Source organism: Dermacentor silvarum, chromosome 9 (genome assembly GCF_013339745.2).
Source record: "Dermacentor silvarum isolate Dsil-2018 chromosome 9, BIME_Dsil_1.4, whole genome shotgun sequence".
NCBI classification, from domain to species: domain Eukaryota; kingdom Metazoa; phylum Arthropoda; class Arachnida; order Ixodida; family Ixodidae; genus Dermacentor; species Dermacentor silvarum.
The window spans coordinates 13,104,152-13,122,174 of NC_051162.1; the positions used below are offsets into that span (position 1 = coordinate 13,104,152).

Consider the following 18,023-nt stretch of genomic DNA (forward strand, 5'->3'; position numbering starts at 1 on the left):
GTGTTTTCGCATTTCGCCCCCATCGAAATGCGGCCGCCGGGGCTGGGATTTGATCCCGCGACCTCGTGCTTAGCAGTCCAACACCATAGCCACTAAGCAACCACGGCGGGTCAGGTTGTAATGATGGTGAATTTGTTGCAACAGCTGTTAGCCGTATTTTAAATGGCTAACGACTGTTACAATGTGTTACTCAATAGGGTTGCTTTGATTGCACCATGGTGCGACTTTGCACCGAAGTGAGATAGATCTCCTACAGCTAGTTCCGAGTTGTCTTCATCATTATAATTAGCCTAATATATGGCCACTGCCAGTGCGAAGCCCTCTCCCAGCAATTTCCAATTACCGCTGTCTGAGCCAATTTCATCGCGCCACCTGCTTCTCTGCCATTATCGACTGCACCTATTCTGCAACTCCAATAGGCCGCCGGTTATTTGCCCTGCGCCATTATATGACCTCCCCAACTCTTCCTCTCCATTTCAACTAGAATATCGGCTACCACCGTTTCCTGCCTAATCCACACCGTTGTCCTCCTTTCTTCTAACGTTACGTCTGTCATTTTTCGTTCCATCGCACCTTGCGCAGTCTTTAGCTTGACAAGCTCCTTGGCTATTCTCCAACTTTCCGATCAATAAATTAGCATCTCTAGAATTAAATTACTGCGTTTTTCAAGTATAACGGTATAACGGCAAGCAGCCAGCGGCACATAGAAAATACTGAAATACATTTAAGAGGGGTATTGATGTTGGGAGCTTGTCCATAAATCTTAAAGGGCCGTCGAGAATTCTATATGTCCAACAAGATCAATCTGAAGGATTTAGCTACGCATTGAACGTCAGTATCTTTTGATTACCACTACACGTACGAGATACCTTTTAAATCCTGCTTGTTGGCGACAAAATAAACAGTCGGAAGTTTTTTAACACACTGTGTCGCCGACGCCTTTTTCATAATCTATGTCGATCTGAAGCTAACATGTACTATCAGCATAAATTGAAGCGTAGACAGGAAAGGTGTAATAAGGACACCTGCTGTAATGCGTGATTCCATTAAATGCTATGGTCAATATCTCCGTGGCCCGTTTCTAATGTTTATGAGGCCCCAGAGGTACGCTTTGCAGCCTGAATCGGGTCACTGTTACAAACATGCGAGCATGGAAACTCAAAACGAATGATAGCTGTCAACTTGTTAGATTTCAACTTATGCTGGCAGTACATGTGGCACAAACTTTCCCAGGAACGCGTACTACTTTTCTGCTTCTTGTTCGCCACTACATGCTATATATACGCGGCTGTTCTGGGTTCTGCAATGTACAGTACAGTGCATGCTAGCGTTACTGTCGAAATTGCTTATGAGAATGCCACGCTCATCTTTCACTGCAAACATGTTCCTTCCATTTCCAAATTTTCCTGCTGTTTCTATGTTTCTCAAGTTTTTGTGTTGCTCAATTGTTACAGTGTTATAATTTCAAGTGCCACTTATTTTCCTCTTGTTGATCTTTCGTCAGTTCAATCAGTTCATCCCTGTCATTCGAGTTGGACACTTCTAACCCTAGAAGGCTAGGTTACCTCTGTCGTTTCTGTATTACGTTCTTTGTTACACGGGACAGCTTGCCTCATTGCTGCATTGATGTCTTACCTTCTAATTCAAATTCGGCCTCTCAAATACTTTTCGTTAAGGTATACGTACACTACCTCTGCGATATCCTAATGCTCCTGTTCTAAAGCGTCATAGTTGTTCGCGAATGCGAGCCCGGATTCCTCTGCCTTTCTCGTGACTGCTGCTGGCTCGGCGTTATCGACTGATTTCTAATTTCTTTCTTCTAATTCAGAGTAATGCTAGACTTTACTAACAGGCGATCTCTTCCCTTTACCCTGCCTAACACTTCTGCATTCTGCACAATGTCGTGGTAATCACGGTGTATGAAATCCATTTCGGTTTTTGCTATTCAATTAATCATAATGAAGTATACTGTCTCAAGGTTCACAAGAAGTGAACCTTGTGACAGTATACTTAATGATTAATGGACGTTGGTGCATAGATTATGGTATATATACCTTTAACATAAATGTCCTTTTTAGCTTCCGTTTCGTTATTGCAGTAGAATTCGTAGAATTTTCCAGCTATGTCGTTATGAATAAGAAATCCTATAGTAGTATTTCCTCTTATCTGGGAGGCCTTTGTAGGAGAGTACGCGCCCATCAGTCAGCACTGTAGATGCCTCACCAGCTCTCTTAACCTCGATAAGGCTGTCTTAGGTAATCTCTCAAAGACACGAAACGAAGTGTCTTATTCCGTCCTCCATTCGTCATTTTATCCCATGGCCTGTGTAGTGCAACTTATTCGGAATCTGCACCAACTCGCTCAAATCAAACCAAAGCTTGACTAAACTTAAGGCGGGTATGCGTCACACAGAGCCTACAATCACGCTTGAGTGGGTGCGACTCGAAGCTTTCGTCAAGCGGCGCGCACTTTCGTATACTGACCCTTTCTCGGCGAAAGTGGCGATCATGGCGATTAAGTTTTCGGACGCCCTCGCGTCCTGGTCGTCGAAGTGCTCCGGGTGAAGGAGTGGCAGGCCGAACGTGTAGAGCAGGTCCATGCCGTGGCCGACGCCAGCCCAGCTGAGCCGCGGACGCGAGCTCGACCACTGGTCGAACACGTACGAGTACACGGAGCCGTTACGGGACGCGTGAGCAGCGGCTGCCGCGTGCATGGGGCACACGAACAGCCGGTCGCCCAGGTAGTCCACCAGCTGGCGTCGCAGCCCGGCACCGTCCGTCGAACGGGCTGCGTACTGCTCCAGGAGCTCGGCCGCATCGTCGCCCATCCACGAAGACACCACCTGCAGGGCACACAGTTTTTTCATTTCTCACTCGTCAAGGCACGTCAGGCACGCTTCAATTGCGCACCAAGCGCAACTGTACGGCACTCGATCTGTCGTTTTACGCACTGAGTCAGTTCGGATAGAATTATTGCGCATCGAACAAGCAAGGATTCTCGACATTACGAAGAAATAAGCAGGTGCCCCTGTGGCTTACCTACGTCAACTCTTTCCCTACCATGGGGAAAATAGGTGTTTTTTGTATGTTACGGCAGATGTTTTTTTTTTTCTGAAGGAACAACAGCACCCAATATTTAATGGAATACATAAACAGAAAGCAAAATGAATGCACTCTTAACGCATGAAAGTTTTATTAACGAGATGTATGTCATAAAAATATATAAATTGTTAAAATCAAGATTGTGCGATAAAATTGAACAAATTTTGTAAAGACACGCTTGTATCTACTAGGAAAAAAAAGTTATGAAAATTATAAGACATACAAAATGTATCGCCGTCTATTAGACACTATCTCCGAAAAAATCAGAATTTGTCATTGAATAGGTATTCCGCTACAATAATTTAACTGCAAGCACTACAGTTGGGCGTGCAGGGCTGCGGCCGCCGATGTTCCGCGCTGGTTTGCGTCGTGACCATCGCTTTCAGACTCAAAGTCCGACGAAAATTCAGCGTCCTCTGACTCGCTGCTATATGATGTATCGATATGATCAGCCGCAGAGGCATCGGAATCGCGATATCTGCGATCTCCCGAAGCGCGCGCGTCGTTTCCGAAGCCGACATTTTTGCGTTCTGCTTTGACGATCGCGAAACTTCGGAGCGCGTTTAATAATCACCGATCGGTAACAAGGCGCGCGGGGGGGGGGGGGGGGGGGGGGCACTTTATTGTGATGAATGCGGCTGCAGATCCAGATTCAGAAAGTGCGTTATCACTGAAAAGTCGAATATAGAGATGACACGCCTCACTATTGAGGCCCGCTGCATCACAAGTTTAAAAGAAATGTGTATTAGCATCGCCACTATCACCTTATCAGTAAGGAGATAGCGTATCTGAATGGCACGACACGTGCGTGTTGATAATTTTTTGTCAGTGTGGTTCCGCCCTTGGTGTCATGCGCAGTATTGCCTGTGGCGAGGTATAAATGAGGTCACATTCTTCTTGCAATAAACTGCTGAGAGTTTTCGTGTGTGTAAACCGTGTTCCTTCTTTTGTCCATGTTTCTTACGCGCAATGCTAAACGTTCATGATGGAAAACCAACAATCTCAAGTGGAAACCCAACCGTAGTTTCCCCTTACCCAATGCCCTATAAGGTATTCATAAATAAATATGTTGTCTTAAAATAAATAAAATAAACGTGCCGTAAGCAGACACGCGGAAGAGAGACTAGTATTATTGCGATAGCAATTATATGGACACTCCAAAGCAGATTTCTGCCGTCGCCGTCGCCGTGAGGTTCCGTATGACGTCAATGGAGATGATGATAAGTGGTTCTTGAGGGAAAGGGAAAGGTTGGCGCTATCTTCTGCAGCCCTTGAGGGAGCACGGCTCATGAAATCGTCGCCGCGCGGAGGATAAGTGGTTCTTGAGGGAAAGGGAAAGGTTGGCGCTATCTTCTGCAGCCCTTGAGGGAGCACGGCTCATGAAATCGTCGCCGCGCGGAGGATAAGTGGTTCTTGAGGGAAAGGGAAAGGTTGGCGCTATCTTCTGCAGCCCTTGAGGGAGCACGGCTCATGAAATCGTCGCCGCGCGGAGGATAAGTGGTTCTTGAGGGAAAGGGAAAGGTTGGCGCTATCTTCTGCAGCCCTTGAGGGAGCACGGCTCATGAAATCGTCGCCGCGCGGAGGATAAGTGGTTCTTGAGGGAAAGGGAAAGGTTGGCGCTATCTTCTGCAGCCCTTGAGGGAGCACGGCTCATGAAATCGTCGCCGCGCGGAGGATAAGTGGTTCTTGAGGGAAAGGGAAAGGTTGGCGCTATCTTCTGCAGCCCTTGAGGGAGCACGGCTCATGAAATCGTCGCCGCGCGGAGGATAAGTGGTTCTTGAGGGAAAGGGAAAGGTTGGCGCTATCTTCTGCAGCCCTTGAGGGAGCACGGCTCATGAAATCGTCGCCGCGCGGAGGATAAGTGGTTCTTGAGGGAAAGGGAAAGGTTGGCGCTATCTTCTGCAGCCCTTGAGGGAGCACGGCTCATGAAATCGTCGCCGCGCGGAGGATAAGTGGTTCTTGAGGGAAAGGGAAAGGTTGGCGCTATCTTCTGCAGCCCTTGAGGGAGCACGGCTCATGAAATCGTCGCCGCGCGGAGGATAAGTGGTTCTTGAGGGAAAGGGAAAGGTTGGCGCTATCTTCTGCAGCCCTTGAGGGAGCACGGCTCATGAAATCGTCGCCGCGCGGAGGATAAGTGGTTCTTGAGGGAAAGGGAAAGGTTGGCGCTATCTTCTGCAGCCCTTGAGGGAGCACGGCTCAGCGCCAGCGCCGCGCGCCGCCGAACGCTGTATGTGCGAGTGAAAGGGCGCGAGGGACACGCGCTTTCACGGGGAGTGAACGCACGGCGGAGAACAAACGCGCGTTCTGTGCCGTGCTCCCTTAAGGGCTGCAGAAGTAGGCGTCTCTTTCCTCCTTTACAATCACCATATATGTAGAGCAAACGCCTCCTATAAAAACTTTATAGGAGGCGTTGGTAGAGCAAACGCGCCTTCTTCTGACGCACGAAAGGCCGTGGGGGGGAGGGGGAGGGATGATGATAAGTGGTTCTTGAGGGAAAGGGAAAGGTTGGCGCTATCTTCTGCAGACCTTGAGGGAGCACGGCTCAGCGCCAAGGAGGGGGAGCGGAAGGGAGGCGACGATTAGCTGCGGCACCAAGTGCCTATTTATATCAGAGGCTCCGGCAACACTCACCAACGCCGCACGCATTTTGTGCGAACGCGGGCAAAACGCCGACGGCGTCGACAACAGTTCTGCGTGCTGCCGGTGCTGTTGCATGTCCAAGTTTATACAGCTGATAAAGCTACTATCATTACTCCGTATAACTCTCTACAAATTTGCTATCGCAATTGATGCTTCGCCTTTCAGGTGAAACTGCGACAACTTTTTTTGTGTTCGGAGTAATTAACATTTCAATAATGTTGTTTATAATTATGATAATGCTTGCTTGGGCAGCAACTGTAATATACTAGTAAACGAGTAAATAAATTGCATAACATCATTTCACGCCTCGGGCACAATTTCTCCCTCCATCCAGCCTTGCAACTGCGGCACTCAGTAGACAATGGCACGCAAACACACGTAGCAGAACGCACGAATTTTCATTAATCCGCAATGAAACCTTTTTTTTTTAAAGCTTGCTGCGCCTTATCTGAAACATTCTTGGTGCGATCGCACCTTGAGTGGTATTTCACTTGGAATAGTTGCCTTGGGACGGGCACCCTTAATCCTGCGAGTTAAGTTTGTTCATTTGATAATAAAGCGAACGCTAGACACGTAGTTCAAAAGGGCGACGAAGGGGGCTAGTTGGTGGCTGTTTATACTTTCTACCAGTCTCATGACGAACTCTTGCAGAGATATACCACTTCTACTTGCCCACGTGAATGCAGTGAGAGTACGTGTGCAGAAAAAATTCGCCGACGATTACGATACTCCCTAATGCGAAATTTCAGTGCAGCTCAATACGTGTTTTCATTTCGCGATATATTGGCTGGCGCGGACAATCTGTCTCGTGCGGCACGTTGCAAATGAAGCGAAGTGCGGCGCGACTGCCTCGCTAATCGGCAGATCCCGAGAGGAAGCGCGTGGGCGCGATTCACAGTAGCCGCGCAGTAGACGGCGCGCGCTACTCTGGCGCCATCTCGTAGCAGTTGTCGCCGCCTTCCCCTCCGTGCGCGGAAATACGCTTTTCTTCTCACGCTTTCGCCATACCCTCCTCCGCTTTCCGCCTCATGGTTTCGCTGCACCCTGACAGCCGCCTCGCGCTCTCGCCGCTTTTTTTTTTCATCCCCGCTGCGCCCAGCGTTCGCCCTCATCTTTCGCTGCGCTCGTTCGCTCGGTTACGAGGTATGACGCCGCAGGAATGGGCGCCTAAGAGCTGCACTCTAAAAAATAAATGAATTTGAGAATAAGTAGCCGCCAGCACGCGCTTTGCCCCTCGCACACCTTCAACCGTCGTTTATTAATCAGTAAGGAATCATATAGCAGCGCAAAATCGTGTTTACCTCGCCCGATCCGAGCCGCAGCAGCACTACCAGAGCGCGCGAAAGCCTCTTCGACGCATGAAAAGCCATCGGGTGCGGCGAAGGAGCTGGCCACGCCGACCATTGACCTTAAGCTCACTTGCCAATTGGACGGGCGGTGCAAGACCTGTCAGGGCGCGCAAATCTTTGCGTAGCTTCCACAGCGTTGCACGGCAAGTATCAAAATGGAATGTAGTAATTCCGACGAAGGGCGTAAGAAATCGCTTATACTGCTGCGCTGCATTTGATGTGTCAGTTGCTCAGATAGAACGAGAAGAAAGGGAACCGAGGGGCCCGATATTTATTAATCATATCATAAGTAGCCAACAAACAATGACACCAAGGACACCATATAGGGGAAATTACTAGTACTTACTAATTCAATTGACATAGATCTGCGAAGGATTATTTTTGTTTTCATTAATGAGCTGGGAATAAGCAATGATACAAAACTGAAAGAGGTTTTCGGTGAAAACAGGTAGCTAAAGAAAAACTTTCCTGGGTGAGAATAGCGCGGATTATTTCACTCCTAGCAGGTTCTTTTCTCCTCACCTGAGTGAGCGAGCTCTTGAGTGTCTCGCGGTCCATGCTGTCGAGCTGATCGGACAGCAGTTCGGGCCAAGGCCGTGGCCAAACGAGTGCCGTGGCGCCCTCGTCAGATGTGACGCCCGTGAGGAGGTCGACGCTGGCATCGAAGAAACCCTTGCGCACGGCCACTGCGGGGACCTTGGGCAGGAACTGGTCGTGGTAAGTGGGCACGAAGGGGAAGAACTTTCCCGGAACCGCCTCGGACGCCGCCACCACGAGCTCGTCGGCAGATCTGTCCGGACACGTCGTGTCAATGAAACCTTGGTAACAGCTTAAGAGCGCAAGGAAATACGCATACATACACACACATACACGCACTCATAAGCACAAACACCCTCACTCTCCCCCCTCTTTTTATTTCGCACAAGCACTCGGAGCGCTCGTGAGAAAGAAAATGAAATGGCGCAGGGGCCGCTTTCTTGGATGTCTGAGTGTGGCGAGAGCGTGTATACAGGTGCGTTTACTTGCGCTCTGAAGACGTTACCAAAGTGGATTATCAAATAGCCAAGCTACAAGTTCATCTATGCCAACAACTTAACGGAAAAGCGTCTTCATGAACCCTTACACTGGCACTGGCCAAATACTAGTACAGAATAACCATTGCTCACTTCCTGGATTAGGCCAGAAGGAAAAAAAATGTCACAGGTTGGCCCTAAGGGCGAAGCAATGAATGCGATAGCAACAAAGCAATGTCATACGAAGTAAGGTGAGCGGCTTTGGTAGCAATATGAATTGTAGTAAACATGAGCTGATTAAGTAAGCAGGTGTGCTGCGGCGTAAGTAGACCGACATGAAGAGAGACTCGATGACCACGAGAAGGCGCGTGTGAAACGGTGGTGTTGATGAGAAGCGCTTCCCGTGGGCAGCGCGTGCGAAGGGACACACCTGTAGCTCTGCACTGCCGATCCGGGCAGCATTGCATGTGTAGCGTGCGTTGGAAAATGTGGCCCGACTATTACTAACTGAATGAACAAGCGTGGTGTGAGCGCGCACAAACAAACGTGAATAGATCACACTGAATGACTGCAGACAACGACTGTCAAACCGCTGGCAGCAAGCGCGTACGCCGCAGCGGCGAAGGTACGTGCGGTCTATCGCTTCAACGGAAACTGGGCGGCGAATGCACGGCGCATAAAGGTCAGAGCCGTGCGGAGATAAGAGGCGAGCGACGAGCGCGGTTGTTGGCAGCGTAGAAATGCGCCCCCCCCCCCCCCCCCCGCGCTCCCTCCGGCGCTGGCTTCCCGCTTCCTTGCTTGCGCGTGGGAGATTGAGTGCGTTCGCTCTCCGTGATAGCGCGCGTCTCCGCACGCTTCCTCTCGGGCATACGGCGCGCGGCGAAGATTTTATCTATAGGGAACCTCACGGCGACGGCGACGGCGACGACCACGACGACGGCGACGGCAGAAATCCGGTTAAGGGTCCATATAATTGCTATCGCAATAAAAAATAATTGGGAGGACGCCTAAGCTTCGCCTTTAAGAGTAGAACGGGATGGCGTTATCGGAACCCATTCGCATCACATCGTTCGCATACGGCAAGTAGGCTTCATTCACTGCAACACTACACGTGGAAAAGCCAGCTTACAAAGCCCGAGCTTGCACCAATCCCCTAAAAGTCGGCTTCACTTTTAAACTGAAATGCATTGCTGGAAAGACGTTTTTCCAGGGGCAATATAAGTGGTCTTATATTAAAATGTGAAGGCCCTAGCACCTTTTTTATAATTTTATTAATTGATTGCTATTGCCCCGACGCGCGCAGGTCTGATAGAAATGCTGGAAAGGGAGTTTGTGTTTGAGTTTCCTCGTAGCAGAATTAGGTTGTCTCGTACATTCAAATTACAATCCGACGGCGAATCCGACGCCGAATGGTAAAGTCGTACTTTACCATTTTTCTGACGGATTTCACTGTGAGAAATTCAGTTTTTGTTCACCAAAACCTTGCACCACGTGGAGGGCCTGCGCGGTCGATGTGGTTGGATGATTTTCTCCGCCACCCGCGTTCACACGCCGGTTGCCGACGCCAGATTTTCTGCGACACGGGTAGAGATGCAAAATTTCCGGAAATTTTGAGCAATCGAAAAAAAACCAGTTTTTTTCACGAAATTTTGGAAAAAATGGAAAAGAACAAATATTCTTGAGCATACGGTCAATAGTTTATTGCCAAATGTCAAAAGCCATAACTTTCATTATGTAAATAACAGAAGTGAAATGCTTTCTGCCTTTTCACAAACGAATGCAGGGTTTAACAAATAGAAGAGACGCCAGAAGCATCACCGCGAACGCGTTCCGTTTAATTCAGTTCTCTGGGGACGGGTGCGGCTTCTTAGAATTGTTACGGCAGTTAGAACAAAAAACACTGAAATGTCTCTTCTGTGGCAATTTCGTCATGGCTTCGACTATAGAAACATGGATCAAGATGTCTCCCCGACCGTGAAGGTCTCCCCGACCGTGAAGTGCATCCACACGTCGGAAATTGGCCGTACCATTGCAGAATCTGCTTCCACACGGCTTCATATGCGGACTTCCGCCACAGGTTGCAGAAGTGCACGAGGGAAAGTCAAAATTGAACAATAACGGGCACCAAAACATGATAAACCGCACCCGAATGACGAAGCCACGCTGACGCTGGAGCTGACATTATGTGATATCGATGGCGAGTGGTCAGCCGTCGTTTGGTGTTTCGGTATCATGTGCGACGTTTCGATTTCGCGTTCTGCGTTTCGCTTTCACGTTCCACGCTGAGTGTGGCCTAAGTTTTATTTCTGTATGTTTTCCCCCGCGGAAATTTTGGCCAATTTTTCCAACTGCGGCGAAAAAAACGAAAAAAAAAACAGTTTTTTTCCGGAATTTTCCGTTTTTTTCCGCACTTCGCATCTCTATAGACACGGGGCCTTAAACGCCATCGCGTTAAAAATGAACATGGGAGCGCCACTACAAAGCGCGTGGTTACACTGATATAACAGCTAGGCGCAATGGTCCGAAAAAGACGATGACATGAATATATATTGTGAGACGACGCCCGGGACGAAGGCAGAGCTCTTCTATTGTCACACAGCACGAGACAGCCCACGAACACCAACCCGACAAAATGATGATGATTATGAGGGTGGGTATATACACATGAAGACGATGATGAACTGCACAGTTAGCGCTCACACTAAATCCCCCCCCCCCCCTCCCCCTCACGAAAGCGGCCGGTAAGGCAGCGAGTCAGAAACGGTCGGAACGCCGAAGATACGGCTTCAGGCGAGAGACGTGAACAATTTCAGTGCTGCGGCAACGGCGGTCAGTAACCGAGGTAACAGGAGCTACGCGATAGTTCACGGCAGATGTTCTTTCAAGCACGGTATATGGGCCGCGATACCTGTGAAGAAATGTTTCACAGAGCCCTGGCACTCGAACAGGTGTCCACAGGAGCACTTCGTCGCCTGGTCGGAACGAAATGACACGACGGGTCGCATCACAACGGACTTTACTCTTGTCCTGAATGGTCGCGGTGTGGGCGCGCGCAATTTCGCGGCAGTGGGCGACGCGGGCGGCGAACACCTCTGGTAGAGATGTGGATGGAACAGAAGGCGTAGAGAGAAAGCTGGCGTCCAAAACAAAAGACGGTGCACGGCCGTACACGAGGAAAAAGGGGCTGTAGTTTGTTGTGCGTTGAACGGCAGTATTATATGCAAACGTGACGAAAGGAAGTATAGTGTCCCAGTTTGTGTGGTCGGGTTTCACATACATGGAGATCATGTCGGACAGAGTTCGATGGAAACGCTCGGTAAGACCGTTGGTCTAGGGATGGTATGCAGAGGTGGTCTTATGAATGGTGTTTGAGGCTTGCAGGACTTCAGCAAGAACATGAGAAAGAAATGTTTTGCCACGGTCACTTAGAAGAACAAGAGGCGCACCGTGGCGCAAGATAATGGCTTGCAGGACAAACTCGGCGACCTCAGAGGCCGCATCAGAAGGAAGAGCTGCCGTCTCAGCGTAGCGAGTTAGATGGTCCACGGCGGTGACAATCCATCGATGACCCGCGGGTGTAAGCGGAAGGGGTCCGTATAAGTCGATGCCCACGAATTCAAAGGGAACGGACGGGCACGGCAATGGTTGTAAAGAGCCGGCGGGAAGAGAGGTCGAACGTTTTCGATGTTGGCATGACGCACACGAACTGACGTACTTGGCAACACTAGTAGACAGGCCAGGCCAGAAACAGCGAGTCTTAATGCGGTCGTAGGTTTTATGAAATCCTAAGTGGCCAGCCGTTGCGTCGTCGTGAAAAGCTTGTAAAATTTGCAGTCGAAGTGAGCGAGGGACGACTGGGACCCATCGGTGACCGGTAGGGTGGTAAACTTGCCGCAATAATGAGCCATCATGAAGTTTAAACCGTGCCAGTTGTCGTCTTAAGCGACTGTTGGGAGGACGGAATAAGCCAGTGAGCCGGTCGATAATTGTGCGGCAGTACGTACGTATCAGCCCGTTGGAGGCAGAGGACCTCTGAGGACATTCTGTCCTCAGAGGTCCTCTGAGGACAGAATGTCGACCGAGGTCACGAACCGTACCGGGGCCATGGTGGTGGTCGGTTGGCTGGGCGGTGCCGAACGGAGGGAAGGTGAGACAGGGGCATTTGGCGACAGCGGGCAACGAGACAAAGCGTCAGCATGTTTATGTTGCCTGCCAGACCTATATGTGACAGTGTAGTCGTATTCCTGCAAACGCAGAACCCAACGGCCGAGTCGTCCGGACAGATTCTTCAGGGAGGACAACCAACACAGAGCATGGTGGTCAGTCACAATTGTGAATTGGCGGCCATATAAATAGGGGCGAAACTTTTGTATGGACCATACGATGGCGAGGCATTCTTGTTCGGTGATAGTATAGTTTCGCTCAGCAGGAGAAAGAGTACGACTCGTGTAGGCCACGACTTGCTCGTCAGACGCGTGGTTCCGCTGCAGCAGGACGGCGCCTATTCCATGCCCACTTGCGTCAGTGTGGAGGATAGTAGAGGCTGTGGGATCAAAGTGACGAAGCACTGGTCCTGATGTGAGGTATTGCTTGAGGGTCTGAAAGGCGGCTTCACATTCATCCGTCCAGGTAAAGGGTATGGTCGTGGTCAGGAGTTTATGAAGAGGAGCTGCGATAGTCGCGAAGCCACGGACAAAGCGGCGGAAGTACGACGCTAATCCGGGAAAGCTGCGACGGTCTTTAGGTGTGGTTGGTGTTGGGAAATGCTGTACAGCAGCGACATTGTCGGGATCTGGCTCAATGTCGGGATCCGGCTCAATGCCGTGCTTGCTGACCACGTGACCTAATACTTTGATAATGCGGCTCGCAAATCGACACTTCTTAGTATTGAGCTGGAGACCGGCCTTGGCTAGACACGTGAGAACGTCGTCTAAACGTTCTAGGTTCTCGGAGAAGCTGGACGAAAAGATGACAATGTCGTCCAGGTAACATAGGCAGGTTTTCCATTTGAGGCCGCGTAGTACGGTGTCGATCATTCGTTCAAATGTGGCTGGCGCATTGCACAGACAAAAAGGCATTACGTTAAATTCGAAAAGGCCATCAGGTGTTGCAAACGCAGTCTTCTCTTTGTCGGGTTCATGCATCGGGATCTGCCAATATCCAGAACGCAAGTCGAGGCTCGAAAAGTATTCGGCACCTTGTAAGGTATCCAAAGCATCGTCAATACGGGGCACAGGATATACGTCCTTACGGGTAATTTTGCTTAGTGCCCTATAATCGACGCAAACGCGTACCGAACCGTCCTTTTTTTTAACTAGGACAACAGGAGACGACCAAGGGCTTGCTGAAGGCCTTATAACGTTCCGTGCGAGCATGTCGTTGACTTGATCTTCTATAACTTTCCGTTCTGCAGACTAGACACGGTAAGGGCGGCGACGAATGACGCGGGATCCGTCGGTTTCGATGTCATGAGCGGCCACGGTTGTTTTACCCAAGCCATCAGAACACACGTCAAAGCAAGGTTGGTGTTTCCTTAAGATGGTCAGCAAGGCATCAGTCTGAGTTGGGCTCAGATCTGAACTCACACTGGCCCGGAGAGCATTGGGTGAACCGTCCGTGGGCGTACACTCGGCGAAGGAGGAAACAGGCGAAGCAGTGACGACACATACTGGGGCTGCGTCGATAAGCATGGCAACAGTGGACCCCTCCGGCAGCAGAAGTGGCTCCGACGTCGTGTTGTAGGCGGTCAGACTGGCGCAGCCGCGTGAGAAACGCACTAGACAAGAAGCGATGGCGATTCCCCGAAAAATGCAGCGCTGAGAAGGGGAAACCACTGCGTCGCCGTTGATATTTTCGCTAGATCTAATGGTGAGAATGCGGGCTTGGCCGGGTGGAAGAACAAAATCTGCCGCTGTGACAAGGTGGGGCGGCCAGGAATCGGCAGCGTCACAGAGCTGGGTGTCCGTAATATGTATAAGTGGTTGTCCGCACGAAAAGACAGCAGATGCAGCTGACAAGAAATCCCAGCCTAAGATGATCGAATGAGCGCACGACGGAAGCACAGTAAACTGTATATGATGGCGAATTCCGTCGATGAGGACACGAGTAGTACACTGTCCGGTAGGGTAAATCGGACTGTCATTGGCGCCACGTAAGACCGGACCAACATACGGAGTTTGCACTTTTCGCAGACGGAAAGCATAGTGCGCGATGAATAACAGAAATGGCGGCGCCAGGGTCAATAAGAGCGTCGACAGAAACACCTTCCACACAAACAGCGAGTAAATTAGTCGGGCGAGCAGGAGGAATTGGGACAGTTCACAAACAAGCAGTTTATCCTCCAAAAACTGCAGCGTCTAGTTTTCCGGATGGTTGTCGAAAGAAGTGGAGGCAGGATGCAGGGGCGATGAAGTACGGCGGAACGGAGACGGGTTGAGCGAGAAGACCGGGACATGTTTTGAGACAGTGGAGGTGAGGGCGAGCGACGTGACGAGGATATATAGGGTCCTGGAACGTAGGCGTCCGATCTGGGCACATAGTCTCTCTCATAGGCGGAATAGCCACGTCCTTCATCATGCTGGCGCCGGCGGCAGAAACAAGAGATGTGACCACGTATGCCATAGTAGAAACATACTGGGCGGGAAGGGCGCCAGTTAGTCGTATGGTTGCACGGAGGCCTTCGCTGCCATCGAGGCCAGGTGGTCGCAGACAACGGTGGCAGGTGCAGATGGAACTGGGACCGCAGGCCGCGAAGCAATCTCGGCGTAAGAAGGTGCAAGAACAGGCGCAGGGGACCGGGCATGTGTGACAGTTGGCATGGATGCCAGTTCTTCTTTGATGATCTCGCGCAAATTGGGAGGAGGAGCGCGCAGAGACGCAATGGCGGTGTTGGCTGGACGGACTTCATGGCCGTGAAGCTCCTCTCGCCCAATGATGCGGATGAGCGCTCGCAACTCGTCGTTGTCGGTAAGGTGAGCGTCGCAGGAGGCGCGTGGAAGACGAAAGGCACAGATCGTGGCAAGGCGTTGGCATGTCGTGACGATGTCAGTAACTGAAGTGGGGCTCTGGACTACAAGAGCGTTAAAGGCAATGGAGTTGATGCCCTTCAGGATATGGCGGATACGTTCCCCTTCGGGCATGTCACTCTGAGCGCGACGGCAGAGAGCCAGAACGTCTTCAATGTAAGAGGTATAGGATTCGTCGGCTCCCTGGATGCGGGTAGCGCGCTTCTGTTTCGCTACTTCGGAGCGCCCAGCAGATGTGCCAAATATCTGTCGCAGCTGCGCAGTAAATGCTGGCCAATCAGGGAAGTCGCGCTCATGGTTGAAAAACCAAGTTTGGGCGACCTGCCTCAGGTAGAAGGCAACGTTGCGGAGCTTGTTTGACTCGTCCCAATGGTTGCAAGCGCTCACCCTGTCGTACTGGTCAAGCCAGTCTTCCACGTCTTCGCCGCGAAGGCCAGAAAAAACCTGAGGGTCGCGTTGCGGTGCGGTGACGGACCAAATAGGCCCAGCTGGCGGAGCTGAGGTGGTAGCAGCAGTGGATGCGGTGGTTTGTGCAGGTGGCACACGCGCACTGGCAAACAAGAACACATCTCACTCGATGAGCGCGGAAAGCCGGTGTCAGAACGCTGGCATGACGAAGAGTGGCTGCAGCGGCGAGTGAGTTCCCATCCATCGTACTGCCTCTCGCTTCAACGTGAACCAGGCACGCGCGAGTTTGTCACGTGCCAGATAGGGATGTCTGTCACGTGCCAGACAGTACACAGCCGCCGCCGGAATAGAACCCGGTGCCTTACGCTCGATGAAAGACGGCGCGCTTCTTCCCCGCCTTCCTCCATTGAGCGCGCGAGATCGAGCCACCATCCTCGGATCACACAGCATACTGCGCGCAGCCACGATGTTGTCTCCCTTGTTTTATACGGAACATCACGGCGACGGCGGAAATGCACCTGGAGTGTCCATATAATTGTTATCGCAATAAAAACAACTAACCGCGGGTGTGAGCAGAACACAAAACCTTCGCATCGCGCGGAAAGTCAATGCATTTTGTTGCACATTTCGGGAACGCATATCTCAAAACATGCCATCCTCAGGATCTGTTCCACAGGAATGTGCCTCGCGATGGAACTCACTGGCTCTAATTCGCTAATTGCAACATGTGCTGTAAAATGATTATCTTAATGTTAATTAGCAAAATCTTGCTAATTATTGTTATTTGTTTGAATTCGTCTAAAGATACCGACCTCTTAGATTAATCCAACCCAAGGAGTAGAACTGCGCCATATATGTCACAGGCGACGTTGAAAAAATTAAAGCTCCAACCCGAGAAGCCGACCAGTGCGGACGTGGAAATTTCGGCTCCCGCTTCTGCACACGTTTTCGGACTGATTTTTGTGATTCCTAGCAGCGAAATGTGCACTGTTCGACGCAGTTTCTTCTAAGGAACACGCCGATGACTGATGTTTGCCGGTCAGTGTACTCTTTTTCAAGTTTCGAGACGTGTTAGTTCGGACTACGCCGCAGCTCGGCTAGCCCTACCCGACTAGGCCTATCGTCGGCGGTGAGGAGCGAGCAGGCCCAGGCCTCGCTCGTACGTGTGCGCGGCAGTATACCCGCTATGGAGACAGTCGTGGAGGGAGAGGACATCTCCCGAGAAGAAGCGAATCGCCCGGGCTGGACGACGGCCATGGGCAGAAACAAGAAGGCCAAACCGGGACCGACCGTTCCGGACCGAGGCAACGAGGAACGAGCAGAGACGAAGGGCGGCCGCCGCACGGCCGGCCCGCAGAGCGCGGTCAAGCGCCTCGTCGCCGCATCGAGACTCCCCCGGCTACCGAGGGATCACATTCGCATCATAGTGAGGCTGAGAGACGGCCTCAACGTGAAAAAAGTGATTCAAATCCGCCTAACGCAAGCGCTAGCAATGGCGGCCTCGCTCACGCCGAACGAGACCGAGGAAGACATCGTTTGCCCGAACGCAACCCAGAACATTCTCGTCGTGTCCACGCCGACCGAGAAGAACGCGAACGCATACGCCGGAGTTCACCAGCTTCACCTAAGAGAAGGCGCATTCAAAGTGGCCGCATACATTGCGGCGCCGGACAACACGTGCAAGGGGGTCGTCAGAGGAGTGGACCCCGAAATCAACGAGGCCCAGCTTCAGGCCATGATCGTGAATCAAAGAAATCCCAAGGTCTTGGAAGCCAAGCGGATCAAAAACACCCCGACGGTGGTAGTGCTCTTCGACGGCATGAAAGTGCCGGACTATGTCATGTGTGGCGTAAGCCTAATACGCTGCACGCTATACAGGCGGCAGAACGACGTGTGCTACGGGTGCGGTGACTTGGGCCACAGAGTCGACGTCTGCCCAAATCCTGACAAGAAGAGGTGCCGCGGCTGCGGAGGCAACGACCCGGCCGAAGACCACCAGTGCTCGCCCAAGTGCGCCCTCTGCGGGGGCCCACACCCGACGGCGGACGGCAAGTGCAAGCAACGATACCAAGTTCCTTACGTCGTGCGGCGCAGGAGGCGCCGACGCAGAAAGGCGAAGAAACGGCAGCTGCAAAGTCAGCCACAACGGCTGGAGAGCAGATCACGCGATTCCAGCGTGGCAAGCGCCCCCAGACGGGGACGTTCGACAACGCCGACACGACGACAGCGCAGCCGATCGAGAGGTCGCTCCCGCTCCAGGGGGCGCTCCCGCTCCCAAGTACGCATTCAAGAGGGTCCGACCTGGGCGGACCGGGTCAAGCTAAAGCCGCAGCCGAAACCACAACCAAAGGTAACGCAGGTAGCATTGCCAAAGCATAACAGGGAAGACCCTAGAATAGCTCAACTTGCGGAAGAAAACGCGGGCCTCAAGGCGGAGATTCAGCAAATGAGGGCGGATTTCGAATCGTTTCGGAAACAAGGTTCCAC

The 18,023-nt window shown here is 51.4% G+C and overlaps 1 protein-coding gene across 2 annotated transcripts in view; it reads right to left on the reverse strand.

The window, feature by feature from the left end:
- The window catches only part of LOC119465143 (cholinesterase 1-like), an 84,499-nt gene that overhangs the window by 935 nt on the left and 65,541 nt on the right, over nucleotides 1-18,023 (reverse strand). For both annotated transcript variants that reach the window (XM_037725943.2, XM_037725944.2), the window contains 2 exons: nucleotides 7,613-7,880; nucleotides 2,484-2,842 (listed from right to left, as the gene is read on the reverse strand). In XM_037725943.2, the coding sequence (XP_037581871.1) occupies nucleotides 2,484-2,842; nucleotides 7,613-7,880 (627 nt within the window). The remainder of the gene's footprint in view (nucleotides 1-2,483; nucleotides 2,843-7,612; nucleotides 7,881-18,023) is intronic.